This window comes from Lepus europaeus, chromosome X, assembly GCF_033115175.1.
Source record: "Lepus europaeus isolate LE1 chromosome X, mLepTim1.pri, whole genome shotgun sequence".
NCBI classification, from domain to species: domain Eukaryota; kingdom Metazoa; phylum Chordata; class Mammalia; order Lagomorpha; family Leporidae; genus Lepus; species Lepus europaeus.
Window position 1 is genome coordinate 20,221,897 of NC_084850.1, and position 13,741 is coordinate 20,235,637.

The window sequence follows — 13,741 nt, forward strand, 5'->3', positions numbered from 1 at the left end:
TAGGAGGATCCAAAACAAGGGCTATAAATTGGTCCCACTTCTTATACTCCTTTATGTTATTCATGAGGACATTTGCATGTTCACTCAACCTCAGAATTAAATATTGGTATTTATTTCTTAAACGTGGGTCATTATAGTAACATAATCAGTCACCCCTATAATGCCCACTGGGAGGAATGTCTTACAGAAAGTTAACAACTGCCAAAAGTAAGAATCCTAGGAGCCCTCTTGCCATGTGGCCCTCCCTCTCTTTCTACACCACTGATAATTCCCCACAGTGTAAGACCAGGGCTCTGCTCAGTAAGAGCAGCAGTACAGACTCACCTTTGTTTCACCAGTTTTACGCTATGCCAAACTAGAGAATTTGTTCTTTATCCGTTTTCTTCTGATGGATGCTGTTCCTGACAATTGTTGGGCAAAGTAGCTATCCAAATGTGATAATGGACACGTTACATCTTTCTATTAACTTTGAAAGCACGCGAAATGTGTAGTGCCACTGGTGAGCACATATTGTAAACAGAATTTGGAACTACTGCAGTTGTGTTAGTTCACACATATATAGTCCCTTGTACTCGGCCAGGAAAAAAAAAAAACAAAAAACTTCTAACCCAACCAGTTGGATCACCAACTGCATCCAAATGTCTAAGCAACTGAACTGGCTTTCAATACGAACAAGAATGGGATGCTTTCATATTCTAGTCCAGGGCCAAGGATTATTAAGCTATCAGCTGTCAACTGTATGATAACCTTTCATGCATAAATGAGTCCTTTATGGCAGTGTTCCTTTTAAACAGAACTTCAAGAGACAGGATCCTCCTTCAGAAACAATTTCTAGGATATAAACATCATAAAATATCTTAAGAAAGAATATAGGCTGACACTTCTGTTTAATAGAGATATACAGCATACCACATATGTATTTTTATACTTTCAAGGAGCCACATTTAAAAAAGTAAAAAGAAACACACAATTAATAATAGTAATAATAATCTAATATATCCAAAATACTGAATTATATCCTGTTTGGTAGAGCACCCATTCACAGATTAGCCACCCTTTCAGTGCTTAATACCCACATATGGCTAGTGAATGCTGTGCTGAACACTGTAAATATAGGCAGTCTACACATGACAAACTGGCTTATTTGAAGAGCTATGCTAACACCCACTGCCATCTCAGCCCTCATTCTCTTTGCTAGAGCTCTTACAATGTCCCTACCCCTCACTTGGAAGTACCAGGCCACACAGAGATGCAAGGAAGAAGGTTGTGTGTGTGTGTGTGGGGGGGGGGTGGCGGGAAAGATTTTTTTAAAACAAATCTAGTTGGAAATCCAAACACAGTTCCCAGGAGAAACAATAATGAACACAATAGTTCTATGGCTAAGTGAATTTAAGGGTTAAAAAGGCTTTCCTGGGGAAGAAGGTCTGGGAACCTAATCACCATTTCCAACATTGTTTCCAGGAGAGAATGTGTTCCAGCTCCCAATACACACACAAAGGGCCCGCCTGGATCTCTCATTTACACAGTCTTAATAAAAGGGAAGAGGAAGCCTTGGTTACAAAGAGTTTTTTTTTTTCCTCAGGTAAGGACTTCAATTAAATAAGTAGGTTCTTTTTATTTCTTCTCACATGTGCGCGCACGCGCGCGCACACACACACACACACACACACCCGTCCCATACAGACGAGTCTTTCAATTCCAGTCCTTCTCTAGGAAGTACATTTCTCCCTGACATTTGGAACAGCTGCCATGTTTGGTCACTGTGAAACTGAGAACTCCGTGTTCTAAGCAGTTTAAACGATTTTCCTCAAGCAAAAGCAAATGGAAAAGCAAAGTATTTGCCTTCTCCTTACATGTACCCTCTTCTCTGCCATCCTTCCACTCCAAGTCCAGCCCTAAAGCCAAAAGCTCTCAAGTAGCTAGCACCAACGCACAACTACACAACCTCAACTGCATCCTTCTGTGTCTCCCACACATTTCACTCTCCCCTCCCCACGAGGCCACTTCAATAAGCAAACAAGCACACAGACAACAAACCTTGCCCTGTTTTTTTTTTCAAATTTAACTAATAGTTTTTCATCCTCGAAGAAATGTACAAACTTTAATGTATGGGTTTCAAAGCCCATTTGCCAAGCATTTTCATCAAATAAACTGAATCCTCCTAGAGTCCTGCACACTGCTCCCTCTCTCATCTGCTTTGATTAAGAGGCCTCTCCTCTTGACATCCCCCATGCTTCCAAGCCCCTTCTCCCATCATCTTTTCCCAGCGACTACCCTCAAGACCCTTGATGACTAGCAACTTGTGTTTTAGTATTCTGGTCCCCTCTTAGGCCAGGTCTTTCTTGTGTCACCATAGGCCCCTATAAAGAAACCTAGTGCACAGGGAGAGCTCCATAAACATAGGGTAAATGAGTGCTTAAATTGCTATGGGAGCAATTCGCTATCAGATGTGTCTTTTTGAAACACCATTCTGATCTTATCACTACAATGGTACTAAAATTCAGACCAGGGGTCGTCACCATGGCACAGTGGTTAAACTACCACTTATGACACCAGCATCCCATGTGAGTGCTGGCTGCTCCACTTCTTTTTTTTTTATTTTATTAAACTTTTATTTAATGAATATAAATTTCCAAAGTACAGCTTATGGATTACAATGGCTTCCCCCCTCCCATAACTTCCCTCCCACCTGCAACCCTCCCCTTTCCCGCTCCCTCTCCCCTTCCATTCACATCAAGATTCATTTTCAATTCTCTTTATATACAGAAGATCGGTTTAGTATATATTAAGTAAAGATTTCAACTGTTTGCCCCCATATAGTAACACAAAGTGAAAAAATACTGTTGGAGTACTAGTTATAGCATTAAATAACAGTGTACAGCACATTAAAGACAGAGATCCTACATGATATTTTTAAAAAATTAATTAATTTTCTATGCCATTTCCAATTTAACACCAGGTTGGTTTTTTTTTTTCCATTTCCAATTATCTTTATATACAGAAGATAGATTCTGTATATAATTAGTAAAGATTTCATCAGTTTGCACCCACACAGAAACACAAAGTGTAAAAAATACTGTTTCAGTACTAGTTATAGCATCACTTCACATTGGACAACACATTAAGGACAGATCCCACATGAGATGTAAGTACACAGTGACTCCTGTTGTTGACTTAAGAATTTGACATGCTTGTTTATGGCGTCAGTAATCTCCCTAGGCTCTAGTCATGAGTTGCCAAGGCTATGGAAGCCTTTAGTGTTCGCCTACTTTGATCTTATTCCGATAGGGTCATGTTCAAAGTGGAAGTTCTCTCCTCCCTTCAGAGAAAGGTACCTCCTTCTTTGATGGCCCTGTTCTTTCCACTGGGATCTAACTCACAGAGATCTTTCATTTCGGTCTTCTTCTTTTTTTTTTTTTTTCTTTTTCATGGTATCTTGGCTTTCCATGCCTACAATACTCTCATGGGCTCTTCTGGCTGCTCCACTTCTGAAACAGCTCCCTGGTAATGTGTCTAGAAAAAGAAGTGGATCGTGGCCCAGGTACTTGAGTCTATCACCCACATGGGAGACCTGAATGGAGTTACAGGATTCTGACTTGGCACAGCCCCAACTACTGCAGCCATTTGGGTAAAGAACCAGTGGCTGGAAGCGCGCTCTCGCTCTCTCTCTCTCTCTCTCTCTCTCTGATTCTGCCTTTCAAATAAATAAAATAAGTCTTTACAAAAAAAGTCAAATCAGTAGATACCTTCAGGGAGAGAGAGAGCTCGCAGTGGTAGTTATATGAATGTATAAACATAAAATGCATCAAGTCATTAGGATTCATGTATTTTGCTATATATAACTTACACTTCAATAAACAAAAGAAAAAAGAGGAAGTCTATACATTTATCTTGTAAAAAAGACTATGATTCTATTGTTTTATAAACTTGAACATATATAAAATGCTGGTTGTAATAAACATTAAACATATCAAATAGTTAACAGTGTGCACCCTCTGAGGAAGAGTAATGTAAATGGGAGGCCGGGAGGGGAACTGAGTAGCTTTCACATTTACATATTACTTGAAACCTTTTTCCCATTAACTGATTATCTACTAAAACCTAGGCACTCCCTTAGGTACTAGGGGTACGAATAGAAGTTCAAAGAACTCACATTAGATAGGAAAACATGAACAATAATACTCATCAAATAACTTTGCTAAATGCTGTATAATTAAGGTATGGACAAAGAGTTAAGGGATCACTGTGGGAGTTGTTACAGTTTAGAGAAGGGGTGGAGCACACAGGCCAGATGACTTCTGAGAATGCAGAATGAAGAACTGAGGTGTATCAAGCCAAACAGTGTGTCCCAGGCAGAGGGAACAACATCAACAGTGACACAGAAGCAACAGGCATACTGGCTTTCAAACTTCATTTTCCACTGTGGCTAGAGCCTGAGGTCCATGAGAAGAGAAGAGAAGAGTAGAGAGAGGGAGCATTTGGTGCAGCAGTTAAGCAGCAGCTTGGGACCAGTACCTGGGTTTGACTCCTGGCTCTGCTCCTGATTCCTGCCAGTGTGCACCCTGAGAGGCTGCAAGTGATGGCTTATGTACCTTAAGTAGCCCTGCTACCCACTTGGTGGTATAACTAGATAGATAAAGCTGGCAGTGTTAAAAATAATAAAGATTAAGAAATGAGTTTCGGGGCCAGCGATATGGCATAACAGGTAAATCTGCCACCTGCGACGCCGGCATTCCATATGGGCATTGGTTCGTGTCCTGGCTGCTCCACTTCTGATCTATCTCCCTGATAATGGCCTGGAAAACAGCATAAGATGGCCCAAGCGCTTGGGTTCCTGCCATACATGTGGGAGATCTGGAGAACCTCCTTGCTCCTGGCTCCTGGCTCCTGGCTTTGGCCTGGCCTATCCCTGGCCATTGCTGCCTTTTGGAAAGCGAACCAGTGGATGTAAGATGTCTCTCCCTCTCTGTAACCTGACTTTCTAATAAATAAATAAATCTTTAAAAAAGAAACAAGCTTAAAAATATTTATTAAAAAGAGAAGAGATGGGGCAGGTGTTGGGGCAGTGGTTAAGCCCTTACTTGGAACACCCACATCCTATATTGGAGTGTCTGGACTTGAGTCCTTACTTGGATTCCAACCTAGCTTCCTGCTAATGCAAATTAAGGGTAGATGACCATAATACATTAGATGACAATGCAAGTGTTTGTGTCCCTGCAACCACATGGTGGACTCAGAGGGGTTCCAGGGTCTTAGCTTTGACTGAGTCCACTCTAGCTGTTGGAGGAATCTGGGAAGTGAACTGACTCCCAGCCCACTCCCAGTCTTTCAAATAAATAATCATGTAAGAGAATATTTTTTAAAGGAACAGAGTGGAGAGATAAGTGTGGGAAGGTAAGACAGGGTCAGATCACGAGGTCTTTGAGGCCAGGCCAAAGAGTTTTGATTTTATTCTGAAATGCAATGGGAAGCTACTGAAGAATTTTTCATAAAGGAAATACATTTAATTTTACTTCATCTTACTTTATGAATTATCAACTTTGTGGCAATGAGAGGGAACAACCAGTGGAGAGCACAATCAGAAGTAGGGAGAACAACCGAATGGCTTCTGTCACAATGACTCAGGTGAGAAATGATGAAAGTTGGAACAAGGAGCAAAAAAAAAAAAAAAAGAGTGGAAAGAATACAAGACAGGTTGAGGCTAAAGAACAGAAGGGCCGCAATAATTTTTAAACATTTTTATTTATAAATTCTCATTTTCTTTGAAAAGCAGAGAGAGAGAGAAAGAAATAGAGATAGACACAGAGAGATCTTCCATCCACTGGTTCAGTCTCCAAATGACTGCAACAACCAGATTTGGGTCAGGCTGAAGCAAGGAGCTCAGAACTCCATCTGGGTTTCCCACTGGGTGGCAGGGACTCAACTACTTGAGTCGTCATCTGTTGTTTCCCAGGGTGTGCATTAGCGGGAAGCTAGAATCAGGGGTGGAGCCAGGATTTGAACCAAGGCATTCCAATATGGGATGTGAGTGGCATCTTACCTGCTGTGCCAAACACCCAACCTAGCCTCCACAATTTTGACAGCGTTCTCTAATCATCTTTCAGCTGGTTCCTAGTCTGAAAATTCTACTTACACTCTTGCTCAGAGACCTAGGCCTATCCCATTATCTCTTCCCTTTTCTTATTTCAGAACAACCCACATGCCTGAGAGGGCCAGTAAGGAAGGTGAAAAAGAAAGCAAAACCATAGGAAAAATAATGTATCAGAAAAGTCAATGCATGTCTCTGTGGCATTTTGAATTTTCATAGTCTATTCCATTGTCTAAAACTGCTGTCATAGGCCATGTTGCTGTTACTTCACCAATAACTCTTCCTGTAGCTTCTGAAAGGCTCCCTAAAAGTTACTCCTTGTCCAAAGAAGACCCATAAAATATACTCACGATGATATGAAAAAGTTCTGTCTTCATTAAAATGCCAATGATATCTATAGCAGATATCATTTAAGAAACTTGGAAGTTTACTTGATAAATGTGTAAGCCAAAATTTTACCTTTTTCTGACACATGTTGGCAAAGATGTAAAAAAGCAACACTCAAGGGCAAATTTGACTTCTTCAAATGCTGTGGGTTTTAAAACCACAGACTTGGGATATTTCTTTGAAAATTCTCTTCCTATTTATTAACAAAAATCTCTGACCACTATTTATGCACTTTTCAATTATTTCTAGAGAAATTATTTCATTTTGTGTTAAAAATAATTTCCCTTAATAAATAGAAAGTAGTTTCAAACATAAAACTAGCTTGAATACTAATATTCATATATACCTCTGTCTAATGCATTATTTTCTTCCAAGTTGGTAGCAATGAAAAGCCTACTTCTCCCTCACTGAATAAAAGGAAATTATGATTCATAGCAAAACAGAACATAGAAGACAGCAGAACCCCAGCCAAGACTATTAGAACTATTATATATTTAAAAATTCACACACAATACTTTCTAAAATCCACATTATTAGTCTTATAAGGCTACATCAACAATTTAAAAATATTAAACAGGCTTCATACTAGCTGTGCACACTAAAAGCACCATTGTACAAATGTAGTGTTAACTTGTAAGAGTAGGTATAAAACTTGTCTACAAAGTAACAAAACAGATGTAGCACACAAGGCTTGCACTTCATATGCTTTTTATATGGTTCCCAAATCAAACTTAATTTCTCCCAGGCAATGCTGACTGCAAGGAACAGGTATGACTAATTTTAAAAGAGTACACACAGCTATATGCTAAGGGTAAGCAGTAAAAAGTTACTACATCTTTGGTGAAATACTATATTCACATACTCCACAGTATACATTAGCGAAAAAAAAATTCCTGTCACAGTAACTTTTCACAACAAGATTTATTGTCAGAGCTTGTAAGTGGATATACTGGGAATATTTGTATGCCTATTAAGGAAGAAAGAAAGAAAGAAATCTCTCCCAATCAAATGTACAACGCATGCCTGTTACAACACCCATAGAAATGAATATTCTGGTACAAAATAAAATGTACAGCGCCAGCATTGTGGCACACCAAGTAAAGCTGCTGCCTGCAATATCAGCATCCCATATGGGCACTGGTTCCTGTCCAGGCTGTTCATGTCCAGTCCAGCTCTCTATTAATGCACCCAGGAAAGCAGCAGAACATGGAGAACATGCGAGACCCAGATGAAGCTCCTGACTCCTGGCTTCCACCTGCCCCATCCCTAGCCTTTGTGGAGAGAAACAGCAGATAGAACTCTCTCTCTCTCTCTCTCTCTCTCTCTCTCTCTCTCTCTCTCTCTCTCTCCACACACACACACACACACACACCTGTAACTCTGCCTTTCAAAATAAAATTTTTTATAAAAAAAGAAAATAAGAACTTCCACTTTGACTATGACCCTGCCTGAATAAGATCGAGTCGGCGAACCCAAAAGGCTTCCATAGCCTTGGCAACTCATGACTAGAGCCTAGGGAGATTACTGACGCCATAAATAAGAGTGTCAATTTGTTAAGTCAACAACAGGAGTCACTGTGTACTTACTCCTCATGTGGGATCTGTCCTTAATGTGTTGTCTAATGTGAAGTAATGCTATAAATAGTACTGAAACAGTATTTTACACTTTGTGTTTCTGTGTGGGTGCAAACTGATGAAATCTTTACTTAATATATATTAAATTGATCTTCTGTATATAAAGATAATTGAAAATGAATCTTGATGTGAATGGAATGGGAGAGGGAGTGGGAGATGGGAGGGGTATGAGTGGGAGGAAAGTTATGGGGGGGGAGCCATTGCAATCCATAAACTGTACTTTGGAAGTTTATATTTACTAAATAAAAGTTAAAAAAAAGAAAATAAAAGACATTTTGTAGTGTTTGGAGTTGTATATAACAAAGATGTGAGAAGAAAGCAGTTATTTTAGAAGAAATAAACCATAGAGAAACTGAAAAATATACTCAATTACTCTGCAGAATAATAAGCTACCAATAAAAGCATATCTAACAACACTCTATTGAAAGGACCAAGACTTAGTGAAGAGTCAAGTTTTAAGCAGGAAATAAGATTCCTGCTAACAATCAAAGAAAAACCTATATGATAACTAGAGTAACAGAAAACAGACATAGATGGCTGTTAGCTACTAGAGAGTGAAAGACTTGATTTTAAGGGAAAAATCACCAGATGTTCTAAAATTTCAGAGTGACCAATCTGGTCAGATCCTAAAAGCAAAAAGCAAAAAAAAAAAAAAAAAAAAAAAAAAAAAAAAAAAAAAAAAAAAAAAACTGAGAGAAGGTTTAGAGGGTTAGCGTGTGGGTGGAAGGAAATGACCAAAAAGAGACTCAGAAAAAGAAAATGCTAACAAAATATGGCATATTGGGGCCGGTGCTGTGGTGTAGCAGGTAAAGCCACCACAGGCATCCCATATGGGTGCCTGTTTGAGTCCCAGCTGCTCCACTTCTGATCCAGCTCCCTGCTAATGGCCTGGGAAAGTAGCAGAAGATGGGCCCAGTCTTTGGACCCCTGCCACCCATGTGGGAGACCTGGAGAAGCTCCTGGCTTCAGCATGGCCCAGCCCCAGCTTTTGTGGCCATTTGGGAAGTGAATCAGCAGATGGAAGATATCTCTATCTCTACCTCTATTCTCATTCACTCTCTCTCTCTCTCTCTCTCTTCTCTCTCAGTATTTCTGTCTTTCAAATAAATAAATAAATCTTTAAAAATATAGCATATCTTTAGTAATTCAGGTACAGTTGATATAATGACAAGAATATTATTAAGGCTGGTAACCTTTTCCTAGAACACATAGCTATTATCTAAGAATAAAATGAAAAACTTGAATAAAGACTAAGAAGATAGTGAATAATTAATAACTAAACATGGCACATAAAGTTTATCTTTTCATACTTGACTTACATAGGAGAAAAAAGATGAAACTCAATTCTTTTTTTTGTTGTTGGTTTAGGAAAAATGTAGTAAATAAAGTAGGGTAAACAGAACTAACAGGTGAAATTTTCACATCCAACATTTTCCCTCTGTTTCTTAAAACTATCTGGAGCTTCTCAAATAAGATGGATAAATTACAGAGACACTAAAAATTTTATGTATGGGGAGATTATGTGGTAAATTGGAATCATTCATGGACTAAAGTAGGTGGGAAAAGCAGAATACAAAATAGGTGCACTGTGATTACAGGGCTAAAAAGATGATGTTATGATGGCTGTTAAAAATGTTTTCCTGGGGCCAGCACTGAGGAACAATGGGCTAAGTCACTGCCTGTGATGCCAGCACCTGACATGGATGCAGGTTCAAGTTCTCACTGCTTCACTTTCAATCCATCTCCCTGCTAATGTGCCTGTGAGAGCACTGGAAGATTATCCAAGTGCTTGGGCCCCTGCCACCCATATGAGAGACCCAGAAGAAGTTCCTGGCTAGTGGTTTTGGCTTGACCCAGCTCCAGCCATTGAGGTCATTTGGGCAGTGAATCAGCAAACAGACAATCTCTCTCTCTCTCTCTCTCTCTCTCTCTCTCTCTCTCTCTCTCTGCCTGTCAAATAAACACATCTTGTGGCTGGCACTGTGGCTAATAGGCTAAGCCTCCACCTGTGGCACCAGCATCCCATATGGGCATCAGTTCTAGTCCTGGCTGCTCATTTTCTGATCCAGCTCTCTGCTATGGCCTGGGAAAGCAGTAGAAGATGGCCCAAGTCCTTGGGCCCCTGCATCCACGTGAGAGACCCGGAAGAAGCTCCTGGCTCCTGGCTTCAGATCGGTGCAGCTCCTGCTGTTGTGGCCATTTGGTGGAGTGAACCAGTGGATGGGAGACCTTTCTCTGTCTCTCCCTCTCTCTGTCTGTAACTCTACCTCTCAGATAAAATAAATTAAAAACAAATAAAAGTAAATACATCTTTAAAAAGTGTGTTCCTTTCCAAAGATTTCATAAGCGTTGCATATAAGTTTTATAAACCAAAAACTATTTCTAAACTATCAATCTTTTGGCATTTGGAAAACTGCTAAATACATAGTTTCTTTGAACCAAAAAGAAAGTCATACTGATTTAGAGTTCATCTTTGACTGAAACTCGAGGACCATTTCTTCCAATGGCCCCACATCACAAATGGTTTAGCGGTACACTATTGGTCCTCAAAGACTGCAGCTGTTCAGACTTAGGATGTACAGACATCTGCTTCTTTATGTGGAAAAGGACAATCACACCGTTTGGGAAGCTGACATTCTGAAAAAGCTTATGGCACTTTGAAATGTCTACTTGCTCATTTTTTTTCCTAACTAGGTAAGTAAAAAAGCAAAAACAAAGCATCAAAAGCAGACTGGCTTTGGGGTCCGCATTGTTGCATAGGGAGTAAAGCTGCTGCCTGCAGGGCCAGCATCCCACATGGGCACTGATTCAAGTCTCCACTGCTCCACTTCCCATCCAGCTCCTTGCTAATAAACTTGAGAAAGCGGTGGAGATGGCCCAGGTGCTTGGGCCCCTGCACCCACGTGAGAGATCTGGATGGAGCTCCTGGCTCCTGGTTTCAGTCTGGCCCAATCCTGGCCTTTGTGGCTATGTGGAGAGTGAACCAGTGGATGGAAGATCTATCTCTCTCTCAGTAACTCTTTCAAGTCAATAAAAAAGGTTTGTTTTTTTTTTTTTTTCAAAAAAGCAGATTGGTTTTAAGGGGAACATATTTATGAAATTACTAACGGAAGCTCAGAGTTTCAAGAAGTTTCTTTAAGTCTGAAGGAACACGGAGTTTGGCCAACTTCAGTTTGGTAGGTCCCATTAAGAATCGCATATATGGAATATATTGAAACTGCTCTCTTTATATTAATAGCATATTAACGTGGGAGTTGATGAGAACTGTGTTGTAGTAATTTTCATGCATTTGCTGTGACCTGAGAATCTAACGTACTCATAAATTCCTTTAAAAATGCCTTCCTCTACTGAAACGGTTCACAACACATCCAGACTGCGCCTACCCAGCACTATTCATTAAGATAATGGGGGGGGGGAGTGCAGCAAAAGACATGGAGGATTATGATAAAAGCTTTTTCAATATGCAAGCAGAACTCCCATGCAGGTTGACTGAACAGTTTGAGTTCTTTTATCTAACCATGGCAGACAGAGCAGGTCTTTATCTGCTCATCATAGGAACATAAGTTAACTACTCCACGGAGGCCTACTCCTCCCTACTTTTCTCCTGTAGGTCAGAACCATGCGGTGCATATTGTTGACTGTGACCACATCACTGCTTTAAGTCGATTTCTGTTCAGTTTCTCGTCCCTAGACAAATCCCTAAGTAGCTAACACAAACCTCATTTGTGATGTAAATAGGTAGGCCAGGTCTCTAAAAGCGCTGCCCCTCCCTAGAGGATTCTGCCTGGCATTCCTGCCTGACCCCACGCCTTTGCTCCTCTGGGATCTCCAATGAGAGCTGGGCAGAACCTGACGAGTCCCGCGACACACAAACGCCCAGAGCATCTCGGTGCCTGGTGGGCTGGCTCGGCGGACAGATTTCCGATGGGGCGGCGGGGGGGGGGGGGGGGTGCGCTGGCATGGCCCGAAGGCAAGAGCAGGAGTGCGGCGTGAGCAGGCTGGCAGCGGGCTCTGCCACGCTCGAAGCAGGAAGGGCAGGGCGGCGGGAGCAAGCGGAGAGAAGGCGGAGAAGGGCGAGGAGCCCGCGGAGCTCAGGGAGACGGGGCGGGGCCGGGGGAGGGGCCCGGCACGAGGAAAGCCCGCGCGGCCCGAGCGCCTCGGGGCGGAGTCTCCCGCTCCACCCGCCTCCTGGGCCGCGACCGCGCGTGGGGCGCCCCGAAGGGGCGGGCCTGCCTCGCGTCCTCCCTCCGGGTCTCAGGCCCTCCTTCCCCTCTTCTCCCTCCCCTCCCTCCTTTCCATCTCAGCAGCGCCCTCAGTCTCCCTTTCGCTGGCTCATACAAAAGCAAAATGTCCGCCATCTTCTGAGGCGGCTGTGGTCGCAGCGCCACGAGCTAAACTCTCCGGCGCTTTCTCCCTGAAGCTGCCCCTCCCCCGAGCCTCTCCCTGGCCCTCAGCGCGGCCGCTACTCGGAAGCCGCCAAAGACGACACCGCTCCGCCCGCCCGCTGCGCTACCACCCCCACCCACCCACCTAGCACCAGGCGACGCAGGACCGCCACGGGCGGAGGCAGGAGAAACAAGCAGCGTCCGCTGAATGCTCCCGCTTCCCACGCACCCCCCCCCTTTGATGACCCCCTTACCTTGATGCAGTACGGAGGTTCGTCGTAGGTGACAAGCATGTACCTGTCGCCGCGGCTGGCTGGGTCGCGGGCGCGCAGCTGCGGGGCGAGGGATGACAGAGGGGGTCGCAATGGAAAGGAAGGGGGACGACACAAACGTTACAGAATCACCTAAATCCACCCTGCAGTGCCTCAGGCTCTCTCCCCGTTTCTCCCCTCCCCTCCCTTTACCTTCAAGAATAACTCCACGGCGCCTTTTGCAATGTCCAAATAGGAGGTGCCCAGGTCAGTGCGCTGGTTCATAGAGGCGGACGTGTCTATGAGGAACAGCAGGATGGGCATCTTCCCCCGCACCCCTGGCTCCACTCCCCACTCTCCTGGCACTCTTGCCTTCACTGCCACGTATGGCTACCCGAACCCTCAACTCTCGCAGAGCCAGGGAGCAGGGAGCAAGAGCAAGAGGGGAAGATGGGACGGGACGGACTGGACGGCTCCTGGCCTCCTCTTTCTGCAGCCCCACCTCCTCTCCCTCTAAGGGAACTTGAAAGTGTGAGCGTGTGGAGCCCTCGGGCCCTCCTCCTTCCTCTCTTCTGCCACCCCTGCAGCCGCCGCCGCCGCCGCTGCCAGGACTACTGCCTAAGCATCCGTCCGCGCTCACTAGAGCGCTCTCGCCCCAGACTGAGAGCCCTCTCTGTTCACCGACACACAAGTTCTGTCTGCTCACCTACCATGGGCACCATGTGACCAGAGCCCACGCCATTGGCTGCCAATTATGTGATATTTGCATATGCATTAGATGACAGGGCAAGAGGAGGGACTTGGGCGAACCCTGGGAGTTGAAGTTAGAACCCAAGCAGGGGTAAGTGGGAAATGTTAAGGACCCTCCCTAGGATTCTCCTTTAAAGGAATTGGAAGTAGTTAGGGTTATTAGTTTGAGTGGATTTTCTCTTGCTCTTCAAAGAATGCGATTCGAAAGAAAGGGTGAATTTGAGCAACAGTTGTACAGAAGTGCAG

General features: G+C 43.2%; 1 protein-coding gene across 2 annotated transcripts in view; it reads right to left on the reverse strand.

Moving 5' to 3' along the window:
* The window catches only part of LOC133753167 (integrator complex subunit 6-like), a 77,148-nt gene extending 63,724 nt beyond the window's left edge, over nucleotides 1–13,424 (reverse strand). For both annotated transcript variants that reach the window (XM_062183573.1, XM_062183572.1), the window contains exons 1-2: nucleotides 12,959–13,424; nucleotides 12,749–12,826 (exon numbers count right to left, since the gene is read on the reverse strand). In XM_062183573.1, coding sequence (XP_062039557.1) covers nucleotides 12,749–12,826; nucleotides 12,959–13,069 — 189 coding nt within the window. In that variant the 5' untranslated portion in view covers nucleotides 13,070–13,424. The remainder of the gene's footprint in view (nucleotides 1–12,748; nucleotides 12,827–12,958) is intronic.
* Nucleotides 13,425–13,741: the final 317 nt, after the last annotated feature.